General features: G+C 35.0%; 1 protein-coding gene across 4 annotated transcripts in view; it reads right to left on the bottom strand.

Moving 5' to 3' along the window:
- The window catches only part of PIEZO2 (piezo type mechanosensitive ion channel component 2), a 534,747-nt gene that overhangs the window by 70,089 nt on the left and 446,992 nt on the right, over positions 1 to 17,666 (bottom strand). For all 4 annotated transcript variants that reach the window (XM_053668846.1, XM_053668845.1, XM_053668844.1 and 1 more), the window contains 7 exons: positions 14,726 to 14,969; positions 12,165 to 12,261; positions 10,917 to 11,076; positions 9,359 to 9,448; positions 5,531 to 5,652; positions 4,410 to 4,481; positions 46 to 152 (listed from right to left, as the gene is read on the bottom strand). In XM_053668846.1, coding sequence (XP_053524821.1) covers positions 46 to 152; positions 4,410 to 4,481; positions 5,531 to 5,652; positions 9,359 to 9,448; positions 10,917 to 11,076; positions 12,165 to 12,261; positions 14,726 to 14,969 — 892 coding nt within the window. The remainder of the gene's footprint in view (positions 1 to 45; positions 153 to 4,409; positions 4,482 to 5,530; positions 5,653 to 9,358; positions 9,449 to 10,916; positions 11,077 to 12,164; positions 12,262 to 14,725; positions 14,970 to 17,666) is intronic.

A 17,666-nucleotide genomic window follows, 5' to 3' on the forward strand; every position in this document is an offset into this window, starting at 1 on the left:
AAATTTAACTAGCAAAAGACATGATTTCCCAAATCCCATAATTACCTGGAAAGCTGACTTTCTTGGAGGTTCTTCATCTTCCTTTTTTAATTCTTCCTCCTCTTCTTCTTCACTGTCCGTTTCAAACAAATAATAGTCTCCACTCCTCACCACTAAGCAAAACAAAATATTCACTTACTTCTTGAAAGAGATATGTGATAATCAGGGACTTATAAATGAAATGCCCCCTGAAGATACACATAAATTGTCCATAAAGAAACTACAGCAAAAGACATTGGTAGGGAGAAAAAAATATGAGATGAATAGTATTTACTCTGGGCTATGTGTTATTGGCATGATTGGGTCTACAGAGCATGAAGCTTTGTCTGTGCCATGTAAAATAATTGGCTACTACTGGGTTATCTGGTATTTTCTTCCTTCTTCATTGTACATTTTATACAGGTGCATCAGATCAACTCTGTGGCAACCAGTTTTGTTACCAAGATGACCAAAAATAACTGAAAACTATTTTTTTACAATTCAGCAATTCTGGTCTTTCAGATAAGGCCAAAATAAAGTAGAGGGCTTGGTGTTGTCCAAATGGGTCCAAACTGTTGTAGAAAAACCAATCAAGAAGATTCAGGACTGAGAATCAGTGTCACCAACCTTCTACTTCACAGTATACTGTACAGACCTGGCTTCTCCACACGTGGCACAAGGGACATAATATATATGGCAAGATGTTTGAAAAAAGGTTGCTATTATTATTATTATTATTATTATTATTATTATTATTATTATTTTAAACAACACATTGCCATGAGGAGGAAATAGGTAGATAATAGTAAAAAAAGAACACAACCACAACAACACCAGCACTGCCCTTTGGCTATTTCTGCAGGTAGCATGGGACAGACTGAGGCTCGGCAGACACGGTCTGTACATTTAGTGCTGTTAGGCTTCTGGTCATCCAGGAGCTCCCCAGGCACTTACTGAGGAGATCTGGTCTGAGCATAAGACACAAAGCACAAGCAGTCTAGATCATTCTTGCCTTGTTTAATACTTTTTCTGCAAGAGCATATTGCTGTGCTAACAGTTTGGGGCAGAGAAAGCTGGATTGTCAAGATATTTAAAATAATCTGAGGATCAAATTTTTATCAGTTTGATCATTATTTTAAGTTTATCAGAGAAAAGAGACCCAACATATATATTTCTGATGCTTGAAGTACCATCATTGCAGGAAAACATATTAATACTTTCAGTTTATTTTCAAGTCTTCAAATGCTGAGTTGTCTTTTGGTTGACATAGCATCATTTGTTCACTTATCTTTTGGACTTAAACATTATAAGGTAATGGAAAACCTTGGCTTGTTTAAAATTAGTTGCTTGAATATTATTAAACATGGTCAAAAAGTAAATAATTTTGCCCATGATTTCAGATGTATCTGAGGCCTCCATCCATGAAGATGCAGAGTGAATGAATTGGGCCTTATATCCTTGAACAGAAGCACTGTGATTTGTTACTTTTATTTTGAAGAAAGAACCAGGCCCAGAGTACTGGGTCCAGGCCTGAGGAAATAAATGCAATATAACATAAGGTAAGAGTAAGCAAGAACAAACCAAAGTTACAGCATTACATTTGACAGTGAGAAGACCATTAAAGTAATGCCTTCATGTAAGCTCAGAGATTTGCAGGAAAGTTAAATGGACTGTATGTCACATGGTCATTTGGTAAAAACAGTATTATAAGATTGAGCATTTTACCCTCATTATAGACTTTAAAATCAACAGTAGCTTAAATTGTATTCAATCATACCTTTTATAACTTTTATCCATGTGGACACTGTGAGCCCAAGCAGTATTTATCTCAAGTAGTTGTAATCCTGATTTTATCATTTAGAAAACTATAAATTTATATGTAAGAAGTAGAATTAACACATTAAAAAAGAAATATGTTGTTTTCTATTCTTTTATAAAATGTTATTGAAATATAAGTAGAAAAATAACAGAATATTTTCTTTAGTGCTACTTGCTAATAATGAATAGAAAAGCTTTTACATATACCTTTGTTAGCTCAGATAGAGATCCTGCCTCCCATCTGTGACCATATATGTATGATGGATGTGGACATTATTGCTAAACAACTAATCACAGAAAATGACTTTTAAAGTCCCACCCCCAAAACTGTTTTTTTTTATTTCAGATATTTAATCATAAAGTAAGGCTTGATGTTGACTTAGTACTGAATTGACATGAAGACATACTACACTGAAAAGGAAGGTATCATTGAACAGCAATAATGCAATCATGTGTGTGCACATAGTTATGGAAGTGGGAGATTTGTCACCTGCAGTCTATATTAAGTTCTTGAATGCTTAATAATAATATGAACAACATAGCAACATTATTATATTGTCAATGGATTTATACCATGGTATTCCAACTACACTTTATTTATACTTGACACCTTTAAGAAATATCTATTTAAAAGTCCAGTGACTTTTAAAAAAATGAGAGCTTTTAATAAAGTGCTTCCAGATATGAAGTTAAATTTTGGAACTTGTCATAATCTAAAAAATAAACCACATATTCACTCCTTTCCTTCCTTTGCAAGCTTGTAAAGGAAATATAGTTTGTAGAAAAATTTTAACATCATGCTCAGAATCTGATTCCAATCTATGAATTACACACATTCATGCATTATTGTACCATAAGGTGTTGTAACAAGGCACATTTAATTTAATACTAGTCTTCAAGAACTTGATATAATGAGGGTGAAATGAATCAGAAAATCCAAAAACAATAACCTTCATAGAAAGTTCTTTAAATTATTCCCAACTTTTAAGATTATTATCAAAGACCATATCCAAATCCTTCCAAAATGCAATGTTTAGATTAGAAAGAAAATATAACCACAATAATTGCAATGGGAATTTACCCCAGCTAAAAGAATGAAACATTTAGTATGAGACAATTTGAAATGGATAGGTCTCTTTAAACTAGCAAAGGACCCTTTAAAAACAGAAAGATAAGCATAGTTTACTTGTGACTTGATAGAAATAGGCACATAGTGCAACCCAGTATTAGACTGTTAGCATGACTAACATGCTATGCTGATGGACAATAAATTAATGTCACACAGAGCTTCGACTGGGATCTTTGTCTTTTGACTTAGGCAGAAAATAAAATAAAACTCTTTATAACTCATGGACTTTTTTTTCCTTGCCACAGTGCTAAAATTCAGTATTTGGGATAAATTTAATTATATTTATGTATACAGAGAAAATTTTGAATTGCTTCATTAAATTGGATTACTGATTTCAAAAGATTATTTCTTGAGTAACAGAAGCCACTGCTAGATATAGGTGACAATAAGAATTAGTTATGGGAAAAGATTCTGATCAACTTAATTTTCTAGTGATTCTAAATATCTCATTAGTAGACCCCCCTCCCATCATTATGTAATGATATGGGCCTTGGTGCTATTTCTTGTCTGATTATATCAGCTACAGACACTGAAATACATAAGACATACAAGACTGAAGAGATCACAAGTAATTTTCAAAACAATTAATAATTATCCAATATTCTGATATATTAAAGGAAGGCTAGATTCAAGTGGATCATTCCATTAAAATACCACTGGCCATGTAGAGAGTGATATTTTTTGCTAGAGAGAACAAATATTGCCACAGAGTTCCCAAATTCCTTATGTTTTTATGAGCAAACACTAATTCTATGTAGCTATGAAGTTCTGCTTTTCAAAAGCTGTTTTCTGACTTTGCTCTTAATTGGTTATGGCTGAGTTGCCAGTGGCCTTGAGGACTTATGCTGGAAACTGAATTTGAAGTGTAGTTTCAGAGCCTTCTTGAAACTAGGGAGGAGGCAGAGTGAGGAGGTTCAATGCATATTACATTTTCCCCATTTTTATATTTAATAAACTGGACAAATCCTTACATGCAAATAAAAATCAAAGCTCTGGAAATGAAAGTAGAGGAAGATGCCTTAGTGCCTTACAAAGAGGGTCACAAACACTTTGAACTTAAAGATTATCTTTATGTCAGAGTGCCAGGAGAAGCAGAAACTTATTTTTATTAAGGGTTTTATTTTAAGCATAAAACAAATACACATCAGCAGAGCTCTAGACCTCAGAAGAGGATAACATATTAGTCAATTATCCTTCCCTTTCTGAGCCCAAAAATGGTGTTTGGCTTTCTTCAATCAGCATGGTAACTAGCTGATTTCTTTGGAAGTATCTCTATACAGGCTCACAGATGCATTTATATCACGATTTTTCTATATTCTAACCCCTATCAAGTCACAAGGATCAAACCATGCATGGAATACATAGGCCATGGGGATGCCTGAATTCTGGTCAAGGATATAAGGGTTAGAACTGGTGAAATTGTAAGAGGATCGAGAAAACCTACTGGAAGCATGATCAACCCAAGGCCGCCACCACTGCTTTTTTTTGCCCTTGGCTTTCTGTTTGTCTGCTTCTCCTAAAATAAAATATGTCCAAATATTAATTCTTATAAAGCGAGAAAACAAATTTTGAAAACCATGCTTTAACAACTCAATTGTCAAAATCTAGGTAAGTCGCAAAAATACATCAGAAGTCAGGAAAAGAAACTATACTGAATCTGAAAATTTACATGTATTAGCAGTTGATTTCATGAGGTAAATACTGTGTTCTATTAACCTTATGCCACATTTTCACTTTCTAGTAACTGAGGGCATAGAAAGAAATATAAAAAGAAAGGGATTATCAGTCACAAATGCATTTCACACTGAATTTTCTATTGAATTAACAGAAAAGAAGCATCACCCAAAATATATAGAATAATTTTGTGGCAAATAATTTGTTAAAATACCTATATTCCAATAACCAGGCATTTTCATTCTAATTATTTTAATGTATTAGTTAAAAAATACACATTTACTGGTGATTAATAGATACTCTCATGCATTATTTCTTCTTTATTCCCCTTAAATAGAAAAGCATGGAAACACCTATAAGAAGACCTTTTAAACTTAACTAGATATATCTATAGCTAGATATAGTAAATACATAGTTCATCTTAAGTTTCATTGGAAAGACAATAATTAAATGATATTTTAATTATCATTATTTAGACATCACATAAAATATGTATACATATTTAGTTTTCATATAAAACTTATAGAAATCAAAGATTACAGTTGATTGCTTATCTGAAAATTCTTCCCTAAAGTAACAAATTAAGCAAATATATGCCATTTTCTTCAGAAACACATCTGTGGGACAGAAACTAGGTTATGTGTTGATTAAAATTACCTTGGTGAAGAGAAGATATTTGTAAATATCTTCACTCATGGATTCATTAAATATGTACTATATGAAATAAAGAAAGGTATCCCATTCACAATGGGAAGGTGAAACTTATTAAGTTAAAAAATACAGTGATAATATTGGCAGAATGAACAGTAATGTTATTTTACAGCCCTTCCTAATATCAAGATATTATTCAACATCAAGGTACTCAAATAAGGGGGAAATTTCTCGACATACTTTCGTCATCCTCTTCAGAGAGTTTTTGGATGTCTTGGCCTTCCCCTGACTCCTGGGTCAAGCTCAGCATCCTCTCCTTACCCTTTTTGTATTTCTGTTGCCTGGCTTTGATACGATCCATCCTGTAAGAGGCAAGAACAGCAGCAATGCCAAGAATATGTCTGCAGTTATCATGTGGTCATACTTTGGGTTTATACTTTTATGTATACAGCTAAAAGCAGGAAGAAAGTAGTATTTGGGACTTGTGAACAGCTTCTTATTAGGAACAAGTATCCCCATGTTTTTTATATACCTATGTTAATTTCCACTACACAGATGTTAATCTTAATAATATGACCAATAATAATTATGCTAAAGTTTAATATGTGATATTTTATGAGCACTTATACCTTATACCATTGCCATTCTGAGCACAGCATATTAGGAAATATAAGTCCTTCATTCTCCTAGGGTTTGCATTTTTATAATATCTGTCTACCTTACATAATTGTGAACATCAAATGAGGAAATAGATGAAAGTGAGAACTGTTTTGTAAATAGCAAGTCACTCTCAAATGTTCATAAGTTTTTTGTTAGACAATATGCCTCTTCCCTATTTCAGACATAATCTCCTATTGGTTCTGGCAAAATGTATTATTGCATCTTTAATTATTGATTAAGTACCTTTATTTTGTCTGCTTACTCAGGAAGACTATTCCTGAAATTTTGAACTCTATTCCCTAGATCTGCCCTCCTGAAATGTTTCATGACTTAATTTAGTTACCTAAAATTCTGGTAATTTGCACAAGTTTTTAAACTGATTTAGGCACAATTTCTGCTTTGTGCAGCTAAAACAACATTTTCAGTTCATTTTTTGCAATGACCATTGACTTCATTCATTTTCATTTTGAACTTTTGTCACTTAAGCAAATGAAAAATTTAGTAAAGTGAATTATAGTAACAGGCTTCGCTTATGGGAACACATTCTAAATGTGGGTCCAAATTTGTTATTTCCATAGATTTGATTTAGGTAGTTAGAAACAACAAAAGCAACAGTTATACTCTATTACACTATATGTCTCATATCTTTGATAGTAAAAATAACCATGCCATGGGATAGTGTAATTTATTCTGGCAAATATTTTGCATGGATAAAAGCGAGGCCAGAAGGGAGTGAAGCAATCTTAGCAAACTCAGGGAATTTTTCTTCAGAAAAGTGGCTAGATTCTGAATTCTAGGCCATCAGCTCTTAAACTTGGCCCCCCAACACATTAAGGGCTACCAATCCCAGTTCCAGACAAGATGAAGGCATAGGTAGAAATGCTTTACTTCCTTGCACAACCAAAAGAAGCATAATAAACAATGAAAAAACAATAAACAACCAGAAGTGCCAGAAAATCAAATTGGAAGGAACTCCAACAACCAAGGAGCTAAAGAAACATTCACCCAGACTCGTAGGAAGAGTGGAGACAATAGACAGGTAGCCAAGCAGAGAGGAAGTGCAGCAAGGCCACAGACTGTGCAGGCTAGGCAGGGCTGGCTGAATGGGAAACTAAAGACTCAAAGCTAGCTGTAAACTACTGCATGGGATTATGACAGTGGGAGAAACTCCCAGTCTCACAGAAGTGTTCATTGGAAAGTGGGGCTAGAGCAGAGCAAGCAAGTGGCATTTTTTCCTATCTGGCCCCTCCCCCACAGACAGAGCCACAATGGCAGCAAAGATGGTTGCACTGCTCTGGTGAATACCTAAGGCTCTGCCCCCTTACACTATAACAGGTACACTGAGAAAAGAAATATGGCTCAAAATGAAAGAATAGATAAAAACTCCAGAAAAGAGCTAAGAGACAAGGAAATAGACAACCTATCTGATGCAGGGTTCAGAACACTGGTAATCATGATGGTCACAGAACTGATTGAGCTTGGTTACAAAATAAAGGAAGAAATGAAGGCTACCCAAAGTGGAATAAAGCAAAAATATACATGAAACGAATAGTGAAGGGAAGGAAACCGGGACTCAAATCAGCAATTCGGAGCAGCAGGAAGAAATAAACATCCAAACCAGAAAAGATTGAAGAAACAAGAATTCAAAAAAATGAGGAGAGGCTTAGCAATCTCTGGGACAACTTTAAGCTCTCTAACATGCTAATCACAGGGCTGCCAGAAGGAGAAGAAAAAGAGCAGGAAATTGGAAACTTATCTGAACAAATAATGAAGGAAAACTCCCCCAATCTGGCAAAGAAAATAAACTTCCAGGAAATCCAGGAAGCTCAGAGTCCCCAAGAAACCAGACCTAAGAAAGCACACACCAAGGCACATCATCATTAAATTACTCAAGATTAAAAATAAAGAGAAAGTCTTTAAATTAAAGATAAAGATTGCTATTAAAGATAAAAAGAAATGCTACTTTTAAGGTTAGCAAGTAGCAAGAGGAAAGAAGAAAGTTACCTATAAAGGAGTTCCCATAAGACTATCAGCTGATTTCTCAAGAGAGACCTGGCAGGCAAGAAGGGGCTGAAAAGAAGTATTTGAAATCATGAAAGGCAAGGATCTACATCCAAGATTACACTATCCAGCCAAACTATCATTTATAACAGAAAACCAGATAAAGTGCTTCCTAGATAAGGTCAAGTTAAAGGAGTTCATCATCACCAATCCCTTACTATATGAAATGTTAAAGGGAGTTATCTGAGAAATAGAAGAAGATCAAAAACTATAAAAAGTAAAATGACAACAAACTCATAACTATCAACAACTGAACCTAAAAAATGAAAACAAAAACTAAGCAAACAACTAGAACAGAAACAGAATCACAGAAATGGAGATCACATGGAGGATTTTCAGTGGGGAGGGTGAAGGGAAGAATGGAGTCGGGAAAGGTACAGGAAATAAGAAGCATAATTAGTTGGCATAAAATAAATGGGGAAAGGTTAAGAATGTTATAGGAAACAGAGAAGCCAAAGAACTTATATGTACAACCCATGGACATAAACTAAGGGAAGGGAATGTTAGAGAGTGGGGGAATGCAGGGCAGAGGGGAGATAAAGGGGGGAAATTGGGAAAAGTGTAATAACATAATCAATAAAATATACTTAAAAATTAAAAAAGGATCCCAACCCTCAGAAGTTGCATTCATTGCTGGAAATTATGCTCTAAGAAAATTCTTTTTAATGTGCTTAAAAAAGCAATTTAGAATTCTCAAATCACTTGGGTGAAATCTTTCTTGACTTCTCCAGATTGTTGTGGTAGACAAGGTCTTGAACTGAATTTAAGGAAATATGGGTTGTGATATTTCTAATGATGCCACTAGTTAGTTGTGAATTTTAAATTATCTAATATGGTGGGTCATCAGTTTCTCTTCAAAGGGACTGGATTATGTTATCTCTAAAGATCCTTCCAGAGCCAGGATTCTGCATTTATTTTCTTAGCCCATAGATGTAATCATTTTCTCCAAGTGCCTGGCACTGGGTTAGATGCTGTCTCATTCATCAACTTGTTTAATCTTCATAAAACTTTCTATAGAATTGTGAGTCCTAATTTAGAACAGAAAATTAAAATTCATGTGAATGATTTGCTCAAGTTTCTGAAATAAACAGCCAAACTAAGACTTGACATTGGCTGGCTCTCTTTCTACCATGTTGCAGCCATCTGTCTTTTTAATGACTTCCATATTCAGTCTATCAGGCATCAGAGTTTCTACCTGATGCAAGAGTACACACCTGGGAAGTTGGGAAAGTTAACATAAACAGGTTTTTCAGGGCATTGAGTCTTCTCAAGAGCTGAGAGAGTCTGAATGGGATCATACAAACCAAAATTAAAGAAACAGAAGAGAGTAAAATAAAGCATCCTTACTGCCTCTTCAGCTGATCCATTGACTTTTTCTCTTCCTCAATTCTTGCTTTTACAGCCTTTACAATTGTGGCCTGGAAAAGTTCAGCCCCTCTAAAGGAAAATTGGAAACATAGAGCAAATTAGTACTTCTATTGTTGTTACTCTCCTTGCCCTAAAGTGATTACTAAGGGTTAGAAAACATTTGCTTTTGGGCTTTTGACTTTAGTTTCCTGGCTGGGAGTAGGAATCACAATGCCCTTTTTAGAAACCTCTTTCCAGTGAAGGAAAATGGCACAAGCTCCCCCCAAGAAGGCAAGGCTGCACAACACAGAGATCAGTAAAAATAAAATGGTTTGTGTTTTCTAAGACATTAAAAGCCATGTACCTCTTCAAACCTGTCCCATAGAATGTTATACCTCAGCATGATGTTATTCACCTGACCTTATCCTAGTTGTCCCACTAGGAAACATTTGCAAGAACTCAGCTCAGATTAATTTTCTACTCAATAAGCAGAAAGGAGTATGCAGTGAGCTGAGGATTCCTTCAGGGAATATGCAAAGTTGGAGTGCAAGTCCCATCAATCAGATTTTCAGTCTCTTGCCTCCTTGATTCTCTTTCTTCTGTCCTTACCCTCCCTTCCGTTTTGTTTTTTTCTCACATTTCAGCCCAACTTAAGGGATCCCATAGATCTCTCATCAATCTCTTAATATTCTCAACTTTGTTACATTGTCATATGTCATAATTGCTTGGCAAATTACAAGTTTGTAAAACCCCAATGGTATTTCAGCCCTGTGCTTGGATGGACTGTCATCAGAGGTACAGAAAATGCACTTCTGGCCAAACCATCCACTGCACCCCTTTCTGGAAACTATTCTGATCCTTTCTCATGGCTATTCAAACTTCTTACCCTTATTTCAAATCTTGAATTCTGTAAAGGGTTTTTGACTCCTAGTAAATTATATAGCTTCCTACTACTCAGAAAGAACAGAAGTCCTGAAGCAATTATTTGCTCAGCTTTCTGCCATTTATCCAGTGGATGCCCTTTCCTGCAGTGACAGAGAAAGAGGTGACATTCTCCTATCTGAGGTCTGCCTGTGCTCAGTTCCCTTTCCCACCTGCAGCTTGAGAGACTCAATCCCTCCCTTTATTCCTCTCTTCCTACATTTTTAACCTTTCCTCTGCTATTGAAATCTGCTCATAAGCAAGCAAACATCCTCAAATCTTAAAGAACCCATGTATACACAATAGTTTCCTATAGCCTTAGGAAGTATAAGAATCCTCAATTCATTATAGCTTTAGGAAGTGATGGAAGTGTAGTCTTCCATCACTGCCCCTGAAGTCAAATATCTTGCAGTCACTGTCTCCAACCCTTTACTTTCAACCTCAGCTCACTGGTGTTTGGCTCTGATTCTTACCTGTCAAATTCACTGATTTCACTGTTCAGTTGGCTGGTGTCTCTGAGATGGGTACAGCAGGGAAGGTAATCCACACCTAGCTATTGACATCCCCAACATAAACTTACAAGACCAGAGGCAACAACTGGAAAAGTGAGTGGAGTCTAAGAAGAAGCATGCCCTACCTTGATGCCAGGATCTGTGAAGCTTTTATATCCGCCACAACATGTAGGAAATAGTAACTCATAAAAACTCTTCTCTGCAGCAGAAGAAAGGCAAAACATATGCTGTCCCAAATAATTCCTGCTTCACCACTGGGTAGTTTACATGAGGAATCATCTTCAGCTGAAGCAAAAAATAAAAAAATAATTAAAATTAACATCCATTTTCATTGTTGTTTTATACCTGTGGTGTGATCAGTCTTGGGAAATCACACAGGCCTAAAAGCAACATTCTGATCCATCAACTTACTTACTAGTTGATTTATTAACAGGCAAGGCTACACTCTTCAAATCCAATTATGAACCTTAATCTGTAAGGCTGACCACAGAGTGAACTATTGGCAATTTAAGAAAGAAGAGAGGCTCTTTGCCAAGGAGGGCTCCTGCGTATACCTATTTTTTTAGAGAAAAAGGGACCCCCACCCCCAACTTCCAACAAAGGCCATAAAAATAATGTCTGCATGTCTCTATGCCAGAGGCAATGCTCTGGAATAGGCTCTACCCAGAGGTAAGCAGCACAGTGGTGTCTGTTAGAAGAAGGGGTCTCAATAACACAACTGACCCCAAATCATAACAAATCCCCAGTGACTCTTCATCTTTAGGAAAATATAGCCTAGATGTCAGCCACAATGGGGGAGGGTAATGTTCTAATTGCCCCTAGTCTGGGCACCATGGAGGACCATGTGTGGTGTTGCCCTGGGTTCTGATACAAGAGGCAGAAAAATGGAAATGGGACTTCTGCCTCTGTCCTGGTGGGAGTGTAACTCCAGAAATTTTTCAGCTTTTCCCATTCGTTCCCTGAGTTTGAAGTTCTCTGAGCTTACTGAAGAGAGAGAAGAGCCTGGACATCAGAATAATGTTGATGACTCAAGATTCTAACGGCAATGACCACAGGTTTGAATGGACTTCTCTAAACCTTCCTAACCACAATGCAAAAAGGTTCGGGAAGTTACTACAGGCCACACCCTACTCCAAACCTGTCAGGATTTGGGATGTTTATAGATGACAATCCAAGGTGGCTAGAGTAGGAGCACTTCCCATTATGGATAATACATTCAAAATGCAAAGCAATTCTAGAGCATCCATGTAGATCAATCTGAACTCTACTTTTATCTCTTTTATTTACATGTTTTGGCCCAACTTTTAAAGTAGAATAATACAGTTGTCCTTCCTTGTTGTTCTTCCATTCCCAAATATGCTTTTCATACTTACGCATTTTATAGCCTTTGACTGTGCAGGCCAGGCTGAAAGCTTGGATCAACCAACAACTATTTTTAACCAGTTTTTCAATGTATCCACATGCTCCTATCTGAAAAATAAATGGGAAAGGCAAATTTTGAAACTTTGCACCCAGAAAACAGCTCTATGTCTTGCAATTCCAACATATGCAATATTTCATAAAGTCTCAGTGCCAGTGATTATGGAAAGTACCTACAGTACCTAAAAATACAGTCACCATGGAGTAGTGCTTCAGGAACATTATCATTTCCTGAGAAAATGAAGCCCAATGAGTAAAGAAAGAGTCTTTAGTGTGATGTTTTCTGCACTTGGGAGCACTTCTCTTTTCAAAGATGAAATATTATCATAGAAATCTTTGATTTCTAGAAATCAAAGATTTCTATGATATCAAAGATTATCATAGAAATAAGCTGATCTCTGTGGTAACAAATGGGTAAGTACTGAAACCCAGGAGTTGAATTTTGGATTTTCTGGCAAAGCACACATATTAAACCTATGCTATTTACCAGGACATCATCACAAACATAAGCTATATGATATATAGTTCTTAGAATAGGAGCAGAGTATGTGTTTCGAGGCTTTTTTTGGTCAATTCTCTGGATAAAGAAATCTTTTGGGTTGATTTGCATGTGACTGCCTCATAACAATGCTTTCTTGTCATATTTTAAATTCACATCATGATGGGGGAAAAGTTTAAATAAACATTAATTATTGCAAGCCAACACATAAGGGTAATGGCTGAATTATGTATATTTCCTGGGAAATGAGATTATAGAATATAATTAGGGATTGCTCTCAAATGAGCAGTTACCCAGCATTAGTATCCAACAGAACATGCTTTCTGAATTCATATTTTAGTGCTACAAGCCATGTTTTTGTTCAGTTTTCCTAAATTGGAGTTATTCTCCCCACTTTGTCTCCCTGGACACATTTCAATTTGTCTTTCAAGTCAGTGATGGGTTTAAATGGCATCACCACAAAGAAGCCTGTTCTCAACTTATTTAGGCAATGTATTAGGTACCTTTTTTTGGTTTTATTATTCTGAATAGTTGTGATAATTAACATCAAAAGGTCATATAATTATAAAAAGGTTGATTTTTAAAAAAAAAGTGAGTTCCTTGAGGGTAAAATTTGAGTACTATTTATTTTTAGCTTTTTAAGATATAAAAGAGTGCTTAGATAAACCTTCCCCCCCCAAAAAAAACACAGTACAATATAAGTTTACAGAATAAATGAATGCATTGATTTTGTAAACACACATATTCCAGGAATGGTTGTAGGGACCAGCTTTTAGTAATGAATCCTTAACCATCAGACTGGCTTTAGAATGAAATGGTGTTTGTTTTCGTATCTCATATTCTCTCCTAATACTAGCCAATACTACCAATACTACCCAAAATATAAATAAATATTGGTAAGGTAAAATTGATAATTAAAGGTTACTTTTATTATCAATGAAAAATTAACATTTTAATGGACTGTAGGCAAAATAAATTATTCAAATATTCATGATAACATAGACTTGACTTTCCAAGTCCTCTAAACATAACAATAGATGTGCCACCCTGCCACAAAAAAATCAGATGATTTTACAGTTAAATTGCATGCCTAGTGAACTCATCTTTAAGTTGTTAGGAAGGGGAGAAGCAGGAAGTCATTACATCATTGTTCCTCTAATGCATTATCAGGTATAATCTGGGAGTAGTAGACACTAGGATTAACTTTAAGTTAGGGCCAACTTGAGATGTAATTAACTTCTTCAGTTTATTAAATATTATTTTTTAATATCACAAAACAACAAATAACTGGTATCCTGTGGCCCAAAATATTTTATGTGACTGAGATTACAAAGGGGCAGTATGAATTACCCACCAGGTCAGCAGAAAAGCTATGCTCTGGAACATGAAATTTTAAGAAACAGAACGGATAAACTTTGTAGAAGAAAGAGGTGGTTTGTGCCTCAACTTTCTGCTGTCTTAATTGGGCTCTGCTCACAATGCCTGTGCCCTGAGGCAACCATCAACCTGTGATTGACTCTGTGTCTACCTACATCTTATGTGTACATAAAACATTCATGCTTTCGATAGCTTATTCTATCTCATTCCCCACCCCAAAAAGTGTTATGGAGTACTGTGCTCATTTTATTTAATATTTCTATTACTCTTTCTAGATAAGAGTTCTTTTAGCAAACATGACATGACTTTAAAGGGCCATTTTGTACTATAGTAAGAGTGATGATAAATTATTTTTCAGAAGAGATGGGATTTTAATAAAATATGTTTTAGAGTTTATTTCTATGAATACATATCCTTTCATCATGTGACCTCAAGATGGTAAAAATAAGCAAAAAGGATTCTGCTTAATATGGCAAAACAAGGAGTAATAAATGGTCATTTTAATTCTGAATTTTCAGATTCTCATTTGGAGATTTTAAAAGAGCAGTATGATGGATGATGGGTTTTTAATAACCACTGGATAGACTGTTTGCTCTTACACTGAAAACACAAATGTGTTACATGGTGGGAACCACTTACTGACAGTATGTTTTTCATTGTAATGACAAAAATGTTGTATGCAATCAGCCAGTCCCAATAACGCAGGATGCTCTTGATTGGTTTCAATAGCAAATCACCCCCAAAGAGCAGGAAATAAAAGCAGGCCACCAAGTAACCCATGCAAAAGATGCTGATTCTTGTTGTCCCAGTGATGAAGATGATTGTGAGGACGAACCAGAAGAGGTAGCTGAAGATAATCACTTTGGACATGTCTAAATATGATCTGAAAAACAAAACCATCCAAAGACAATAATAAAAATGAAGAATAAATTAAGTTGGGAGATTCTACTTTAATTATGGAAAAAGTCATAGTATTCATTTGACTTCACTTTGCAAGTAATACTATAAGCTTGGTATCCATCTTTTATTTGATACTGTCTGGTTTACTGAAAATCCTCACTGAAATAGTAAGGGATGAATAGGTAGGTTGTAAAAACATTGTGTGTATGTTTCTCATCAACTGATTTGGGCCAAATTTCCCTGAAACAGCAATATGTTCTGCCCACTACTTGAGAACTCAAAATTTCCATCTTTCTGTAGGAGGCTTGAGTGATTGTATGGTAAAAAATTTCTAAGATACAGATGCCTCCAGGAACAAGAGAACAGTGGGAATGTAAACTGGTACAGCCAGTATTAAAAGCTGTATAGAGGTTGCTCAAAAAATTAAGAATAGAGTTACCATATGACCCAGCAACTGCTCTTCAGGTTATCTACCCAAAAATTTGAAAACATTTATTCACAAAGATATTTGCACCCCTATGTTCATTGCACCATTATTCCCGGTGGCCAAGACATGGAGACAAACAAAGTGTCCTTTGATAGATGATTGGATAAAGAAGATGTGGTACATAGGTATACAATGAAATATTAGTCACAAGCAAAGGAACAGGAATAGAGGACTCATGGGAATGGACATTGGGAGCCATGGACTGTGGGAGGGGGGATGGGGTAAGGGTGAGCAATGGGAAAAGGGGTGGGACAACTGTAAATGAACAACAATAAATTAGAAAAGATGAAATACTTTTATTTGTGACAACATGGCTGGACTTTGATAATATGCTAAGCAAATAAGTCAGTAAAAGCTAAAAACTGTATGAAATCACTCATATGTGGGACATAAAATTGAAAGCAACAAATGAATAAACAAGAAAAACAAACAAAAACTTGCAGACACAAACAACAGTATGGTGGTTACTAGAGGAAAGAGGGTGCTGGAAAAGTAAAGGGTGAAAGGGAGATAAATATATAATGACAGAAGATGATTTGACTTTGGGTGGTGGGCCCACAATACAATATACAGGTAATGTATCATAGAAATGTACACTTGAAATCTCTATAATCTTATTAACCAATGTCATCCAATAAATTTAATTAAAAACAAACAAACCAAAAAAAAAAAGAATGTGTTTTTTTAAGCTACAGAGTTTATTACTACCAAACCAGTTTACAAGAAATGTCAAAGAACTTATTTCAGAAAAAGAAGGGAGAAAAGTATAAATATAAATAAAATGGCAATGCCTATATACATGTCAATAACCACTTTAAATTTAAATTAACTAATACACCCATCAGAAGATATACAGTAGCTTACTAAATAAGAAAACAAGACCTATCCATATATATGCTGTCTTTGAGACCCACTTCGGATTGAAAGACACACACAGACTGAAAAGATATGGATAAAAAATGATATAAATGGAAATTAAAAAATTATACAACAACGACTATAATAAGAGACAAAAAACATTATATAATGATAAATGGGTCAATCTAACAAGAGGGTATAATTCTTATAAACATTTATGCACCCAACATTATAGCATCAAGATAAATAAAGCAAATATTGATGGACATCAAGGTAGATATTGACAGTAAGACAGCCATAGTAGGGGACTCTAATACTCCATTGATTAACAGATCTTCCAGATAAAAAAAAATCAACAAGAAAACTGGCCTTAAATGACACATTAGACCAGATAAATTTAATTTATATTTTTAGAGCATTTTACCCCAAAGCAGCAGAATACACATTCTTTTCAAGGGCACATGTAACACTTTCCAGAATAGACCACATGTTAGGCCACAAAACAAATCCTAGTAAATTTAAAAAGACTAAATCATATCAAACATCTTCTCTGTCCACATGGCATGAAACTAGAAATCAATAATAATAAGAAAATAGAAAAATACACAAGCACATGGGGGCTAAATAACATGTTGCTAAAGAGTGGGTGGGTTACAATGCAAACACAGAAGAAGTCAAGAGATACCTGAGAGAAATAAAAGAGAAAACACAACAAACCAAAATCTATGGGACACAGAAAAAGCAATTTTTAGAGAGAAATTCATAGCAGTATAGGCTTACTTCAAGAAATAAAAAACAACAACAACCCTCAACTAAACAATCTAATCTTACATGTAAAAGAACTAGAAAATGAACAACAAACAAATCCCTAAGAGAGCAGAGAAAGGAAATAATAAATATCAGAGTGGAAGTAAACAAAACAGTCTCAAAAGAACAATACAGAAAATCAATAAAATTAAGAACTAGTTCTTTGAAAAAAATAAACAAAATTGGTAAACCCTTAGAGTCATCAAGAAAGAAAGAGATAGGGCCCAAATGAATAAATAAGAAAGAAAGAGAAGTGACAGCTGTAATCATAGAAATACAAATAATTATGAGAAAATACTTCAAGAAAACTATATGCCAACTAATTGAAACCTTGAAAAAATTGATAAATTCCTAGAAATATACAATTTCTAAGACTGAATCAAGAAGAAACATAAAATCTGAACAGACTGATTACTATAAGCAAAATTGAATCAGTAATCAAAAAACTCCCAACAAATAAAAGTCCTGGGCTGGAGAGCTTCATAGGTGAATTCTAACAAGTGTTCAAGAATTAACACCTATCCTTGT

This window comes from Artibeus jamaicensis, unplaced genomic scaffold (assembly GCF_021234435.1).
Source record: "Artibeus jamaicensis isolate MK-2021 breed Jamaican fruit bat unplaced genomic scaffold, CSHL_Jam_final contig_511, whole genome shotgun sequence".
NCBI classification, from domain to species: Eukaryota; Metazoa; Chordata; class Mammalia; order Chiroptera; family Phyllostomidae; genus Artibeus; species Artibeus jamaicensis.